At 35.1% G+C, this 15,716-nt stretch overlaps 1 protein-coding gene across 8 annotated transcripts in view; it reads right to left on the reverse strand.

The window, feature by feature from the left end:
• WNK1 (WNK lysine deficient protein kinase 1) overlaps positions 1-15,716 on the reverse strand; it is a 159,050-nt gene that overhangs the window by 41,704 nt on the left and 101,630 nt on the right. For 7 of the 8 annotated variants that reach the window (XM_045554672.1, XM_045554670.1, XM_045554667.1 and 4 more), the window contains exons 5-8: positions 11,680-11,768; positions 9,634-9,853; positions 8,151-8,484; positions 6,848-7,035 (exon numbers count right to left, since the gene is read on the reverse strand). In XM_045554672.1, coding sequence (XP_045410628.1) covers positions 6,848-7,035; positions 8,151-8,484; positions 9,634-9,853; positions 11,680-11,768 — 831 coding nt within the window. Of the gene's footprint in view, positions 1-823; positions 2,063-6,847; positions 7,036-8,150; positions 8,485-9,633; positions 9,854-11,679; positions 11,769-15,716 lie in introns of all 8 variants that reach the window. The other variant, XM_045554673.1, reaches the window with a different exon arrangement.

Below are 15,716 nucleotides of genomic sequence, written 5' to 3' on the forward strand. Positions count from 1 at the left end.
CTACCACCCATTGTTAATTGCTAAAAATTAGAATCAGTCCTTAATTTTATTAACGTTTTATTTGCAAATGTAATACATATAATTTTGACTTGTTTGATTGATGCCACTTAAAGGCAAATTCCTAAGATGTTTCCTTTTTGTCTTTTTAGACCTTTCCACATTAATAAAAATTCTGTGAATTCTTAATACTACTCCAAAAAAGTATTCTCTATTTTCCATTCTTTTCATTTTATGGAAAAAAAAAAGTTATCCCTTACATATTTTTTTAAACTTGCTTAAAGGCAGAAAGTAATACTTGACATTAGTATTCCTAAATACTCAATGCTGAGTCAACCTTACATTATAGACATTCACATTTTCAGCACTGGTTGAAAATATTATAATATACATAGGGATCGAAGTCATTTAAAAAATTTTTATTTTTTGGTACAGACGAGGTCTCGCTGTGTAGCCCAGGCTTGGTCTTGAACTCCTGGCCTCAAGCGATCCTCCCGCCTCTGCCTCCCAAACTGCTGGGATTACAGGTGTGAGCCACCACACCCGGCCAGAAGTCACTGGTTTTGATGAGTGACTAATATTCTAGTTTTTGTGTTCTCTTTTCCAAGGGTTTACACATAGAATAGGTAAAATCAGGTAGAACTTCTCGTGTTTTGTTTTTAAATACAAGTAGTTTATAATTCCCCCAAAGATGGGGAAATTGTACTGATAAGATTAAACAATATTCCTCATAAATCCATGACTCAGAGAAATGAGGGAGAGAAAATTTAAATGTAACAGTTCATAGAAGGGTAGTTTAAAAGAATTGTTGAAGTTTTCCTATAACCTGTGGTTGGAGTGCAGATCCTCCTGAAGAAAATGAGGCAGTTAAGACCTGCTGAGATGTGGTTCCTTGGGGAAAACAGAAGAAAAGTGGGGATTCTTGTAACACTGTCTGAGGCAGACGGATAAAGGGTAATGAGACGTCAGAGCCAAGAGATGCAGCTGCTCCCCCTGTAGGGGGAGGTGACTGAAAATCACTGGGGTCTGAAGAAGTGATTTGTGAGGAATCACTGGAATATTCTGGGCTTCCTATTGGCCAGTTCTGTCCGAAAGGCTCTACCACAGAAACGGTCAATTCTGGGGCATGGTAATTATGCTGTTCTTCAGTCACAGGCTGCAGGTGGCCATGTAATCCAACTGATTGAGGCGGCGGTTCTTCCAGATTCAAGTCCACTGCAACCTGTCGATTTCGGTAAGCACGTTGAGGTAAAATTCCACCTCCTTCTCCTGAAGAGGAGCTTGGTGTGTGAACATGAAATTCAAATACAGAACTGCTTCTGCTCTCATTGCTATGAGTTAACACAGCGGGTGCAGAATGAGGAACAAAGACAGGGTGAAATTTCAAACGTGTAGCATCTATACTGATAGGTGCAGAAATACTAGAGAGGGGAGATCCTGGACTCAATCCAGAATCTAATCTTAAATTCTGAATGTGTCCTACCAGAAAAGCCTGTCCAGATGGCAATTCAAAGACAGAACTTGAGGCAGGGCCTCCTTGTACTGGCTTCTGTTCAGGTATCTGTTTCATAGGACTTGACAGTACTTGTGAGTTGTATGGAATGCCCTCATACTGGTCTGCCACCTGGGCCTGGTAATGTACCCCAGCTAGATACACTGCTTCCTGAGGAATAAAATAGTGAGCTTCTTCTGGAAGTATTAGTCCAGGTCTACAGTCACTGTAAACTTGAGTTGTTTCAAACATAGGATGGACCTGAATCTCACATGGTTCTGTAGTTACTCTACTGGCTGTAGTACCCAACATAACTACAGCCTCTGGTGTCCAGTTTGTTGGGCTGCCACCAGGTGGAAGAAGATTTTGGCCAACAGTCCTCAGCAGGGGCTGGAAGTGGTGAGTTTGGGCTTCCAGGAAGGAGGTGCTCTTACGCCGCTGGGAAATGGCTACTTTCGGTGGACAGGTGGGAGGTGGTGAAAAAGAAACTGGACGTTCATGAATAGTTGGGAAAAATATCTGTGATTCTGGGTATGTTGGCGTCCCCCCAAACGGATGCGCCATGGACTGAGGCTGTATTAACATGAATAAGACAAGTAATTCATACATTCATATGTGAAATTACATCAGACATGCACAACTGGGTAGCTCTGTGTAACCCTATGAAATGGTTACACCAAATTTATAATATATAAAGAAATAATGCTTTTGGAAATTATGTGCATAGTAAAAATCCATTAAATACATCCAGGGCCAATAAAAACAACCTGTGGGACTCTTTGCATTGGATAAGAGCTGCTTTCCCACAACATTCCTCTCTCAAAGGAAATGGAAGAATTAAACTTTCTAAGTGATTATTTTGTTTTCACCCATAATTAATATGTTCACTTTTAAGAAGTAATGTAAATTACATCAATGGAAAAAGAATTAAAGGAAGAGTAAGAGTTAAAAGATGGCAATAAAAAGCCCAACTATTTCTGTAATGTAAGTATATTTTAATTTAAGCTATTGTACTAAATCTTCCTATATTCTATATTCTTATTATCCTGTGCTATGTTAGAGACTCCAGTGTTACTTTCTTATCAAATAATAGGATGCCTTCTGACTAGAAATCAGAAGAGTTTTTTCGTGGACAGTAAAAGGCACACAACTTGACTAGCAACAGTAATGTCTTCCCCCTGTTTATCCCAAACCAGATACAATTAATAGTTTTACTATGTGAAACATGTTACAGATGACAAATCACCAAATGCCCACTTTTCTGATTCTAGATAAGTGTTGAATAACCATGAATTCTCTGATCCTGATATCTGGTGTTCAAACCAGGTGAAAGGGACAACAGAAATGATAGCCAACTTGATTTAACAGCATTTTTTGTTAACAAAAGCAGTTCTAGTTTTAAGACTCTAAATTTAGAAACCTAGCTCGCCAAATGTGAACAATACACAATATTATACTTCACTATCATGTACTTCCTTTTAAAAGAAATCAGCTTCATTCTTTCAATAAGGATGACCCCTATCAAGTTAGCAATGTGGCTCAACTCTTCATAGTAACTAAAAGAGAATTTCTATTTTGAATCAGAATGCTCATTTTACTGTTGTTTACTAATGGTGTGTCCCAAAGCCATAAAACACTGTACAGTTAATCATTCTCCTAAGTAAAAATCTGAAAATTCTGGGTTTGCTAGTTCAGAAACTTAACTATATTCTGCTTAACTGGAAAAGCAGCAGCAAGGTCCCACAGTGCTTGAAACAATTTTAAAATACAGATCTTTTATGGACATCAATGGAGCCAAACAAAGTCATACATACTATGTATGCATCTAATGCACTCATTAGAGCCAAGGCTCCACCCTATTCAACCTAAGAAAAAAATACTTCCACGAAGTATTTTTAACTAGCCTTGTGGTATGCTGACACACCACTCCACACAAATGATTAAATTAAAACCAACTGTTACTCCTCGATTGTTCTTTGCTGACTATGGTAAGAAATGGGCTCATTCAGCTTCATTTAGTGTCCCCTTAGAATAAAGTGGGGAGAAAACATTATTTGGGTAATGTTTGATAGAAATTTGCTTTTTTTTCTTCCTCTTCTTTTTTAACAGGAGTATCAGACAGAAAAATTTGCTTTTAGTTAGGGCAACAATGAGATTAAAATTAAATACACATTTTTTAACTAGGATGTGAAAATGCAAGGATTTTATGTCAGTGGGGGATAGGAAGATATAATAAAAGCTAAATTTTACTGGGCACATGATATGTGCGAAGGACATCATAAGCATTCTCTCTCATTACTTACTTCCTTGCTTTTTATTCCCCTTTAAAGCCTTATTAAAAAGTTTCCTGTTGGAATAAAGGTATGCTAAAAGCAAGTTCAGTCCTGTTCTTTATTCAATTTTTACTAAAATTCTTTATGCCTGGATGTATTCATTGGTAATAATTTTTCATTTGTCAGAAAGTTTATAGTTACATACAGTACTGACAAAGAGGGAAGGCAGGCTGGAGCGTCGGTGCTTGCGTTGAGAGGCAGAGTGCATAGGCAGGACACTCTCCAATGCTTTAGAAAGCTTTTCGGCAAAACTTTCCTCAGGGGCAGTCCGAAAGAGGGAAGGAGAAAGAGGTGCATACAGTACTGGTGGTGGGGTGGAAGGAGCACTGGGTGAGATGCGGGACAGAGAGGGAACGGCAGAAAGATGGGGAACACAAACCGACATGCTACGGCCACGATGAGGCTAAACAAAAAACAAACACACACATGAAAAACACAGTACTTTGAAAACAAAACAACCAAATGTACAGTGACAACAGGGCACAGTTGCATAAAGAAATGTTCCATTCTCCCCCATTCCACAGTTAATATTTTTTTAAGGAGAGATATAACTCCCCAAAGGACACCTGGCAGATCAAAACTACTCTCTTTATTCTGTTGGTCAAGTGCAGGTTTTTTATAATAATAATCAATTATCATCCCAAATATTCAGAAATAATGCCAACTGTTATATGTGTATGTGTAAGAATGACAAACTGACTGAAGGGAGCAGACAGGGAAAACAATGAATATTGCCTTGTAGTTTTGGAAAACATAAAGATTAAACAAGAATGAATTCTATTAGTTTAAAGCACATTATAAGATGTAAAAGATTTTACTATTGAATTATTTTGCAGGCGCTCTGGAAACCTCAGAAAATGGTTCTCATTTCTATTTTAGAAGGCATCAGACTAAAGAAGTTGTTGGCTCATAGTATTTTATTTCTTATACTTGCTGATCTTCATTTACACAAAGATAAAAAGTCATTATTTACTAGGAAAAAGTTTAATTTTCTAGAAGAAATTCACAACTGGATATAGGAAATATTTTGTCCTTATAGAGTCAATGGAAAAATATCTTCAGTTTGATTCTCTAAAGAGTAACTTCAAAAATTTTTCAGACATATCAGAGATTCTACTTAGGTTTACAAAGTTTGAAGAACCTTAACAGAAAGAGTTTAATACAGCTAATAAAGCAGTACGTCTGAAACTGTAAGGTTGTCTGGGCCAAGTTTATTCTTATTTAGATATTGTGAACTATGTAACTAATTACATTTTATTTTCCAAAACTGGCTGCCTAGAATGCTTTGAGCCAAATGTGTGGCCTACCAAGTAGCAAGTATATAGGTATCATTACATAGTTATTTAGTTTCATCCCTCATTCCATTTTTCTCCAGCCTTGTTTTTCTTTTATTCTAATTTTTAAAATTTCACTTATAATTTGTATATTATTATAAGCCACAGTAAGGTCTGGAATGAAACAGGAACAGAATTATAAAATTTTTAAAAATCCTCAATATTTAATAATTTTTCAGACCTCCATAGAATATTGTCATTAAAAGGCAAGAAATAGTCTGCTTTTAGTACATCAATAAATAGCTATGTTAATGGCTCAAATATTTAATATTTTCATAATAATCACTCCATTTCCTTTTCTAAAACAGATACCCAACATTCATAACCCTGGGATGAATGATGCCAAGAAACTAAAAATAGTTTTTAAAAAATCTAGTTATGACAATCAAGGAAAAAATCAATTAAAACAAAGGTAGTAACTTATAAGAAATGCTAATAAGTAATATTTGTCAGAAGATAGAATTATATCTTCTATGCTGTCCTTATAAAGTTCTTCTACCGTAATTATTTTAACGGTTAGAAAGTAGGTTGTTAAAAAATGAGTACATTAGAAGTTTTTCTTGTGTTACTGTGGACGTTCATCTTGAGACCTAGCCCAAGCAAAACTGATCAAGGGGTTCTGGAACAAATGAACATCTTTTATTCCCAGCTGTAGGATAAAGGATCAGAGCAAGCAGACGCATTTTCTAAATAGGGAAAGATTTTCACTAAATGAAGAGCAAGAATTCCACAAAGTTCAGACTAAAAGATTTCTGAGAAGGAGGGGAAAATCTGTCTGCTTAAGATCTCACTAAATATAAGTGCTACACAGTGACCAGTTACTCTCTAATTCCTTTCTAAGGCAGATGATGTATTTTATTTTCCTATCAAAACTTCAAAGAGCCAACAAAAGAAATTGGGGTATTATGTGATGATCTACTTTAACATTCTCTATATAAGAAGAGTGGCTCATGTAAAACATAGGATAATGCTATATTACGTGTGTGTGTGTGCATGTGTGTGTCTGTGTGTGTACATATACACAAGCATAAAATATTTCAGGAAAAAATCTCCGTAAGTTGATTCTGAAAATAAATCAGTAATAAAACAGATACCAAATAAAGGGAAAAAGCAAATGAACATATACTGGGGAAGGAACTTGTGTCCAACGCAGACTTTAAAGGCAGAAACACATAGAGCAACTGATGATTGAACACAAGCGCTAAATTAAACAGTCATACAAATAAAGGATTCCTTCACTCTAGAGTACTCACATGCAGCATTCTATAATGGTTTGAAGGTCTTACCTGTGTTTTATACAATAACAAATCTTACAGAAAATACTTAGTAATTATTTTAATAATTAAGCTTTTGAAGAACTCTCCTTGCCCCACCCCCAAATTATTTGTATGTCCAGTTTATGCTGATTTCAACAGCTTCAACTCTTAAGTGCTAAAGAGAACATTACCTTTAGTCAAATACAGACTAGTCTAAATCTCGTATATAGGTGTTTCATGTAGGCAGTTAATTCTCACACATTAATGTGTATACCCTACTATGCCCGAACTACTCCAATTATATTCTATAATAAACCTATTTCCTTTAGAAATATACCATTTATATTTTCTACTTGGATAGTAAAAGAATCTGAATTTAGCAGGTTATCTTTTGGCTCTCATTATAGTATTACATTCTCTTACACATTTACTTACCACACTTGAGGATGGATATACCCCATGGGGCTGAGATTGTGCTTGAACAACAGAAGCTGTATGCCCTGGGATTGTGCCAGTAGAATGTGCCTGTTCATGTTGGGAACCATATGAAACTGTCTGTTGGCTGCTCACTCGAGATTCTGTGAAGACAGATGATCCCTGACCACTGTCAACCGTCCCATCAGCTGAAGGAGAAATTAATCACACAAAAAAAAACAAAAACAGAAAAGACAAATCACAAAAAGGAAGTTCATATTTTCCCATCACATTTTAGACTCATTACATTGGGGTAAATCAGTTATTTCTTTGCACACACCTGAACTAAATAAAAAATGAACTGTAGTCATATTAAGTAGATTTCTGTATTTAAATGAGAAATCCATATGGAAAAAAGTTTTAATATCTTTTCAAAAATTCTCTATCACAGAATCTTATCACCTGAAGAGTAATGGAAATAAAATGGAATATTGTTAAGTAAGCCTTAAGCACAGTTTTCAGTCTTTTTTTTTTTTTTTTTGAGACAGAGTCTCACTCTGTTGCCCAGGCTAGAGTGCCATGGTGTCAGCCCAGCTCACAGCAACCTCAAACTCCTAGGCTCAAGTGATCCTCCTGCCTTAGCATCCCGAGTAGCTGGGACTACAGGCATGCGCCACCATGCCCGGCTAATTTTTTCTGTATATATTTTTAGTTGTCCAGATAATTTCTTTCTATTTTTAGTAGAGACCGGGCCTCGCTCTTGCTCAGGCTGGTCTTGAACTCCTGAGCTCAAACGATCCACCCGCCTCAGCCTCCCAGAGTGCTAGGATTACAGGCGTGAGCCACCGCGCCCGGCCTCAAAGTCTGAACTATGGAGATAAGGGGGTTCTCATATTAAGCACATAATAGAATCAATAACTAGTGTTCTCATTAGTTTTTGGTCTGTACGCTATTCGGCTTTGCTGAAAGAGCTTGACCAGATTAATGGGTTCAATTTTAAGTAGCTAACTTGTTCATTTTTCATTATAATTCTATTTTAAGGAACTGTGCAAAGTAGAAACCTATAAATTAGAACTTCCAAGATGTTGGAGTCAACCTATAAAATTATTTTGTATCCTAATCACATTTCCTCACTGCCCCACTGTTCTGTGCTATTACTCTTGGATGTAGGATTAAAGAGAAGCTAGACGACAACTATTTCAAGTTTTTCATTATACATTTGATTCGTAATTCAAAACCAAAAGGCCAGTGCAAAATGATAAACAAGATAAGAAGTCAATTAGAAGCATCATTAGCATATTTTTCCACCTCCCAAAATACTTACATAACACAGATAGAGTAGGTTGCGGGTACTGCAATTGTTGATGTTGATCTGCCTCAGGTTCTTCAGGTTCTACTTGTGTAGAAACTGAAGCTGAAGTGGTGGAAGCAGTAGGTACACCAGTACTAGCAGAAGGGAGCTGCTTGACTCCTGTCTGGGATGCACTGGACTGTTGTTCTACTTGCTGTTTGAGATTGCTCTCTTCCTGCTTTCTTTTTTCTTGCTCCTCTCGTACCAACTGCCGCTGCTCTCGTTTCCTCTTAATTAATGATACCCTGTCTTTGATGGCTTTAGCCATGGTCTTGTGATCACCTTCACAGACATACCCAGACTCTACCTACAGGATAAAAGGGTATATTAGGAAGCTATAGTATATTGAAAGAAAACAACCCCAAAATACAAAAAGGCAATGTAAAAAAGCAGAGAAGAGGAGGAAGAAAGAACTCTCTCAGGACTGGTTTTAACCAAACTGTAAACTTACTGGTCTGCATTATGCATTTTCTCACCATCTTTTAGAAACTGGGAGGGTGGGTATACCGTTATTCCTTACAACAAACAAAACAGTGGAGCACCTAAAACCACAATTCCTAAACCAAGTAAGGTATTCTATTTTATTCTGTTCTATTCACTCTATTTCCCTCTCACACGCAACCATCATCATTGACTTGTGCTGCTTTTACTTCCTTTCACTAGGCAAAGGTTTAAACAACCTCCCCCACCCCATTAAAAAAAAAAAAACAAAAACCAAATCCCTGAAACAATAGAAAAAACTAAATTAAAAATAAGTTAACTCTTTCGTACCTGACTTCTTCTCAGAAGCAACTACTACTTTTGAATGGTTCTTAGAAATCCTGGTAGAAACATTCTATGAACATCTCTGCATAATAATTAGCTATTTTAGGCACTGTGGCAAGTCTAAAATTGGTGAAGAGTTTCCTTCTGGAAAAGTGATCTTTCAGACATACTTTAAATAATGATACATCAAAGCCTAACTACTAATAATTGACCTTGAAAACTCTCTTCAAAGTGAAAATAATTTATGATCCTATGTCTATTTATAGGGTTTATCCAGATAATTGATCAAAGGCTAATAAATCACTATTTAGAAACATAAGTTGTCAAACTACCTGAAGAAGCTTATACAAATTGGGAGTCCTTACAGACCTTCAAAATGACTTCAGAATGTAGTCTAGTTCTACCTATCCTCATCCATCCATTCCTGTATCTATGTATCTTTTCTCAAGTAAAAATAACTTTAAAAATGACTACAAAATCCAACACCCATTATAAAAACAACATAAAAAAGTACAAAGAAAGGAGTTAAATAAAAATCACAAGAAAATCCTACTATTCAAAGGGTAGTTGGGGCCAACACAATTCTATGCCAATGGAATATGCCACACATACCACTTCATATTTTTGCTCAATAGTATTAACGAATATAAATCTACATAAATTTTAAAATGGCTGATTAGTGTCAATTTACCATTTCTTGAGCAACATCTTCTGGGACATCTCTCTCCAAGTCAAAGGAAAACTCAATGGCTTCATTGTCTTTATATTTTCCCTTTAATTTCTTAATATCTTCAATACGTAGCCATAATTTAATGGCTATCTTTTCTCCATCATCTTCTTCTGCTAATTCTACCCGTACCCCTGTTTCCTCCTGGAAGAAGGCATGGTTCAAAAGGTCTTTGATGGAATATCTTCCAAAGAGAAAGAAAAGAAAAGGAACAAAATTAACACACTATTAGTTTGAAAAGATAATTTTCAAATGTGGCTAATTATTGTTATTCCTAAGAAGAAAAAATAAATGTGAAAAGAAAAACAAGGGAAAGTTTCTAACTCATTTTTTCATTTTTAATTTATGATTATTATTATTATTATTATTTTAGACCCTGTTTTTTTTCTTAGAAACAGGGTCTCACTCTTGCTCAGGATGGTCTTAAACTCCTGAGCTCAAGCAATCCACCCACCTCAGCCTCCCAGAGTGCTAGGATTATAGGCGTGAGCCACCGCGGCTGGCCTCTAACTCATTATTGCTCCATTTAAGTGGTAATTATACAGTTTTACTCCATGTTATAGAACATAATCTCAGTTATGAATAAGAACTGATAGTAATAATTTTTAAATTCAATGATCTAATCTTGTTGACAAATAGTGTACTAGTAATGGCAAGTAATGCATAGAATATCACAGCTTCAAATTACCATGTAATCATTCACATACAATTTTATAAGTAACAAAAATATCCTCAGATTTTTATAAGATCTTGTTTGATCCTTGACCAACATCCAATGAAATACCATTTCCTGATTATTAGGAAATGGAAGCTCAGAGAGGTTGAGAATCTTGCTAATAGTTAAAAGTTGTAAATGGTGCAATCAAAACTGGAAGATATATCTTTTGATTTCTAGTTAGGTGCCTTCTACCATAGCAACCTTTATTTATTCCCAATAAATTCTCTCAGTTCCTTGTTCAACAATTTGTGTACTAGGCAAGCAGAAGGCTAACTGCAAAACAATCTTTTGTAGATAAAATGGTTTCAAAATACCAGTAATCTAGTAATTGTTCCATCCAGAAAAGAAACAGTGTAATGTGTTCTAAGACTCAAAACAAATATTCCTTTGTTTATAGGGGAAAAAAGTTCTTCAAATAGAAACTCAAGCTAAATTTCTACTAAAAAGCCTTAAAGATCATGACGTTAAGCTCTTCCAAATAACAAAGCCATGAAAAGAATGAGATTGGAGAAGTGGAGATATGGAATTCTTTAATTTGGTTGATATACCTGATTGCTCTCATCTTTAGGCTGTAGATTATGCTCAATTTGCAATTTATATTTGTACCAGCTGGTCTTTTTCTTTTTTTGGAGGGTATGGTGTGTGTGTGGGGGGGGGCAGTAAAGTTAGATTATTTTTCAAAAACAGACACTGGACCCTTGCCATGCCTAAAGGGTAATGAATCAGTTATATGGCAGATCAGATACTTGCCACTCTTGAGCAAAGTCCTCTGTTAGTACAAATGACTCAGCCAAATCTCCTCCTAAGCCTTAGGTGAAGTCTTCTCTTTTTACTCAAAGGAATTTTGATGTTTTGCTCTTCCTGAATTCTGACATAATGATAACAAATCAAGACCTGCACAGCTGATTTTCAAAAGCAAAGATTTTATTTCACCTTTCAGAATTCAGTGGGTAAAGGACTGAGGAACAGATTTGCTGTGCTAGAGACCAAACTCTTTTGAGTTTTATAAATCATGCTGATGTAAGTAGTTCTCATGGAATGTGGTAGCTATCCTTTAAGGTGGTTCTGGTTTACTTAAAACTCTATAAAACCCCATTTTTATAGTGTTCTAGTATATCTGATCTGAATAACCTCAATGGACAGAACCTTGCTGTTAAAAATGTTACATGGCAGAAACAGAGAAGAAATTAACCATAAATATTAAATACACCTTCGATTGAGTGTTGTACTCAGAGCACATTATGCTGTAGATTTTTGTTCAAGCATCATAAGGGTCAAAAGAGGCAACTTACCTTTCATCTTTGTTTTGCCGTATGCATCCTTCAATAATTTCCTTCACTTCAGGAATTGCTACTTTGTCAAAACTCGCTGGCTTCACCCCCTGAAAACCATAAAAAAACCAGAAACACATTAATGAAAGCAGGGCCATTGAACTTTGTTTTTTAAATTTCCACTTAAGGTCCTTATAGGTTGCCTTCTTACTATCCTGGCTTTTTTTTTTTATTTGCCTGCAGGAGCTGATCCATGCAGGATCAGAGTTGGACAGTGGCAATGTAACTCCTCTTGAGGAAAAAAGGAACAATTTGACAGTGCAGTCACTTACTTCCACATGTGGCAACAGAAAAATTTAGGCTGGTGTTAATATCTTCTGTTCTGTTTCAGGTAAAGGAAATTATTGGCTAAAAATAAGGCCAAATGTTCTAATTTATTTAGAAGATCTTTTGCTCAACCTTGTTCCCTAACATATTAATCAGTACAGTATTTCACTATTTTGAATACTGAACCTATGTGTGGGCATGAATTCACATGCTTAGTTTGGCAGGCATTACATTATCATAGTACTCTTTAACAAACTCAACTAGTACAGAAAGAGTTGAGGATTTGAATTATTTTGGCAGGATAACTAATGGGCAAATTGCTTGCACAAATTAAACATAAAATGAAAAGCAATATATCAGACCAAAATGAAAGATAAGCTTTGTAATTAATTTTGGAAGAAAACTCATTACCATCAGTGTTATATGTAATACTGTATAGCAGCACCACAGTGATAGTTTTGAAGCTTCATAAAGTATAAATTCTTTAAAAATGAAATTTCCAGGAATGTGTAGAAAATATACACAAGATATAAGAACGAAAAACACCGTTATCTATTTCCACCCAATCTAAGTGGCCACATGGGTTAAGAGTTGAAGTAGCTACACTGAGATGTCACCCAAGTGGCACTATAAGTCTGTAAACAGATAAAACAGAGGGAGTGAGGAGAAGCAAATGTTCAGAAAAAAAATTACTGAATATATACAAATGATAATCATCCTTAGTCTCAGTGACAGATATAAGTAAAACAAAATTAGTAATAATCTACTAACAATAGCTATGCATGTAATCTCTCACAGATCTAAATGAAATACATCAAATGATTAGCTCTGAAGTTTTTAAATACCATAGTTTTATCCAAAGTTGGATAATTCTCATCAATTACTTGCTATATTATTCCAAAGTCCTGATTTGGGGAATTCTACCCCTAAGGGCTAACTTCAGAGCCAAAAAAACTGTGTAGCAGGGCTGAACCTAAAAGTTAAACCCATATATTTAAAAGGTTTCTGGGACAACTACAAAGATCACTATTTGTATTTTCCTCTATCTTATTTTTCCAAATCCAACTAAGTTTTCCCCTTTTGTTTGTGTCTTCACATAGTTCTAATGAAAACAAGAAAATAATGCTGCTGAAGCAAAAGACTGCTTTAATTGAGCAAGCCGGCATTTCAAACAGACTTCAAAGAAATAAGAACTGCTTTAAGAAAAAAATGAATGCTATATACTAAAAGTTCTCTGGTAGTACCAAGTACAGTCGGCCCTTTGCATCCATGGGTTCCATACCCATGAATTCAACCAATGGTAGATAGAAAATATTCGGGAAAAAAACTGCAACTGCACAGAACATGTACAGATTTTTATTATTATCCCTTAAACAATACTATTTATACAGCATTTATATGCCTTTACACTGCATTAGGTATTATAAGTAATCTTGAGATAATTTAAAATATACGGGGGATGTGCATAGCTTAATATGCAGATACCATGGGTCATTTTATATCAGGGACTTGAGAGCACCCTTGCATTTTGGTTATCTATGGGGTATCTATGGGAGGTCAAGGTCCTGGAACCAATCCCCCCCAGATGCTGAGGGACAACTGTATTTTGTTTTATATTTGGTTTTAGTTTTCTACAATAAACATGTAAAATTACATAAACTTTAAAAATGTTATTTATAAAAATAATGGAACAATCTCAAATGGAGTACATTAAGTTTATAGAATATTCACTACTAACAAAAAAATTATCTGAATGACTGCTCTTTGGTAGAATTGGGCACTGATACATAGTTGGCCTTTGCATGTAAAGCCAGTTATGAATGTTACAGAAAAGTAGCTAAAGAGAATATAGAATTTTTGATGAGGAAAAATGTTCCTTCTTCCATAAGCACATACATTTCAGAGCAGTGTATCTGGACTACTGGCAGTTAAACTCCTACATATTAAGTTAATAAAGCAAACATAATCCTATCCATGCAAACATATATGCATTCATGACTTTACAAATAGGAATTCTTATTTATATATAGAAATGATAGTTGAACAAAATAGACATGATACGGCAAAATCAGTAACTGTGCACAGTATAATAACCTCAAGGCTATACTGCTTTTCTCAACCTATAGCCATGGTTTCAGTATAGAAAATTCCATACCGATGCTATACAACATATTCAGATACCACCGCTGCCTTAAAAAAATGTATTATAGGTGCCAAGGTAGCCAGTAAAACTGAAATACACCTTACCAGTCCAGCTGCTGGTATTAAAAGATTAAGACTGCTTACTGCTACCCACTTAGATACTGAAAAACGGAACAAGGAATTTCAACAGCAACCATCAGGAAGCCAGGATTATCAAAAATACCTAGCAGAGGAATCCTGAATCATTTAAGAAGAATATACAGGTATTGTATATTAAAGATGACCAAGTGAAAGTTGTGTGGAATGAGTATGAAACCTCAGACCCTAAAAGTAACCCACAAAAAAGAAGGCTGCTTAAAATAAACAATTACATAATATTTTGATATACTCATAATTATACTCTAGGTTTCTTGTTCTTAAAGACATGAGAACTTAATGTATTTTTTTTTAAAGTTGGTCTAGATTATTCTAAAACATAAATTTAAGCACTGGACAGAACAAAGTAATGATAAAATGTTTTTATGATGAACGACTTCATCTTATTTTCTTTTAGTTCATATACTTCAACAAACATGGTCAACTTAAAGCCCAACAATCCTCCAAATATCACCCCCTTTCCTTATTCCCTGATTTAGCCCCACTGAGTCCTATTCTGAACAGTAAAAGCAAAGTATTGCTCACCTATTCTGAACGAGGTTCAAAACCACAAACATAAAAGAGTACTAAGGTAGATAAATTGGGCTAATATCTTAAACAGAACAAAACCAAAGTTTGTTAAGGACACTTAATCCTTTTACTCTACTCCTCCAGAGCCAGCAATTCACTGGCTCTACAAATATTCTTCCCTTATTTTTCTAATTTACGGAAGTTCTTTTCAGGCAGTAATATCATATTAAGTTTTCTGACATGGGATAGTAGCTTATTTCTCTTCATTAAACGTAGTACTTCTTGAGTATCTAGTGTACATCCATTACAAGAAACAAAGCCTGTTTCTGCATAATCTTAAGTGGGGTAAAAAAAAAACAACTGTGACTCTACAAAGGCAAATCAAGAGTTTGATAAAAGATAAATGTTTATCAAGTATGTTGTTTTATTTGAATAAAATAATAAAAACACATACACACATTTTATACTTTTACTTTGAATTCTATATGCTATGTTTTCTAACTAGAAAAATAAAAGTGAGTCACAACACAGTAGTCTGATTCCAGATATTAAAAATTGTCAGCACTTGCTTTTTAAAAGCTTAAGTTTCAAAGGTTAGCATAACATTCAACTATCTCTTCATAAAGATAAAATTTTTTCTAATCATTTGGAATTAAGAAAAGCCTATCTCTTCCTCACATAGAAGATGGTGCAAATTAATTCAATTACAGAATTTTAAATATTTTTAAAAGCATTCTGCAGTTAACAATTTCAATACTTTAACTAAAACTTTCTACAAATATCACCAAAAAGGCTACAATAAACCCTTTATACAATTGGAAATTCTTACCCACCTCATTTACACAATCCTTTTGAGGGCAACAGCAACAATGAGAATTTATGATGACAAACACCGAACAAAAATCTTTCTTTGAAAAATCCAT

Source organism: Lemur catta, chromosome 6 (genome assembly GCF_020740605.2).
Source record: "Lemur catta isolate mLemCat1 chromosome 6, mLemCat1.pri, whole genome shotgun sequence".
In the NCBI taxonomy this organism is placed as follows: domain Eukaryota; kingdom Metazoa; phylum Chordata; class Mammalia; order Primates; family Lemuridae; genus Lemur; species Lemur catta.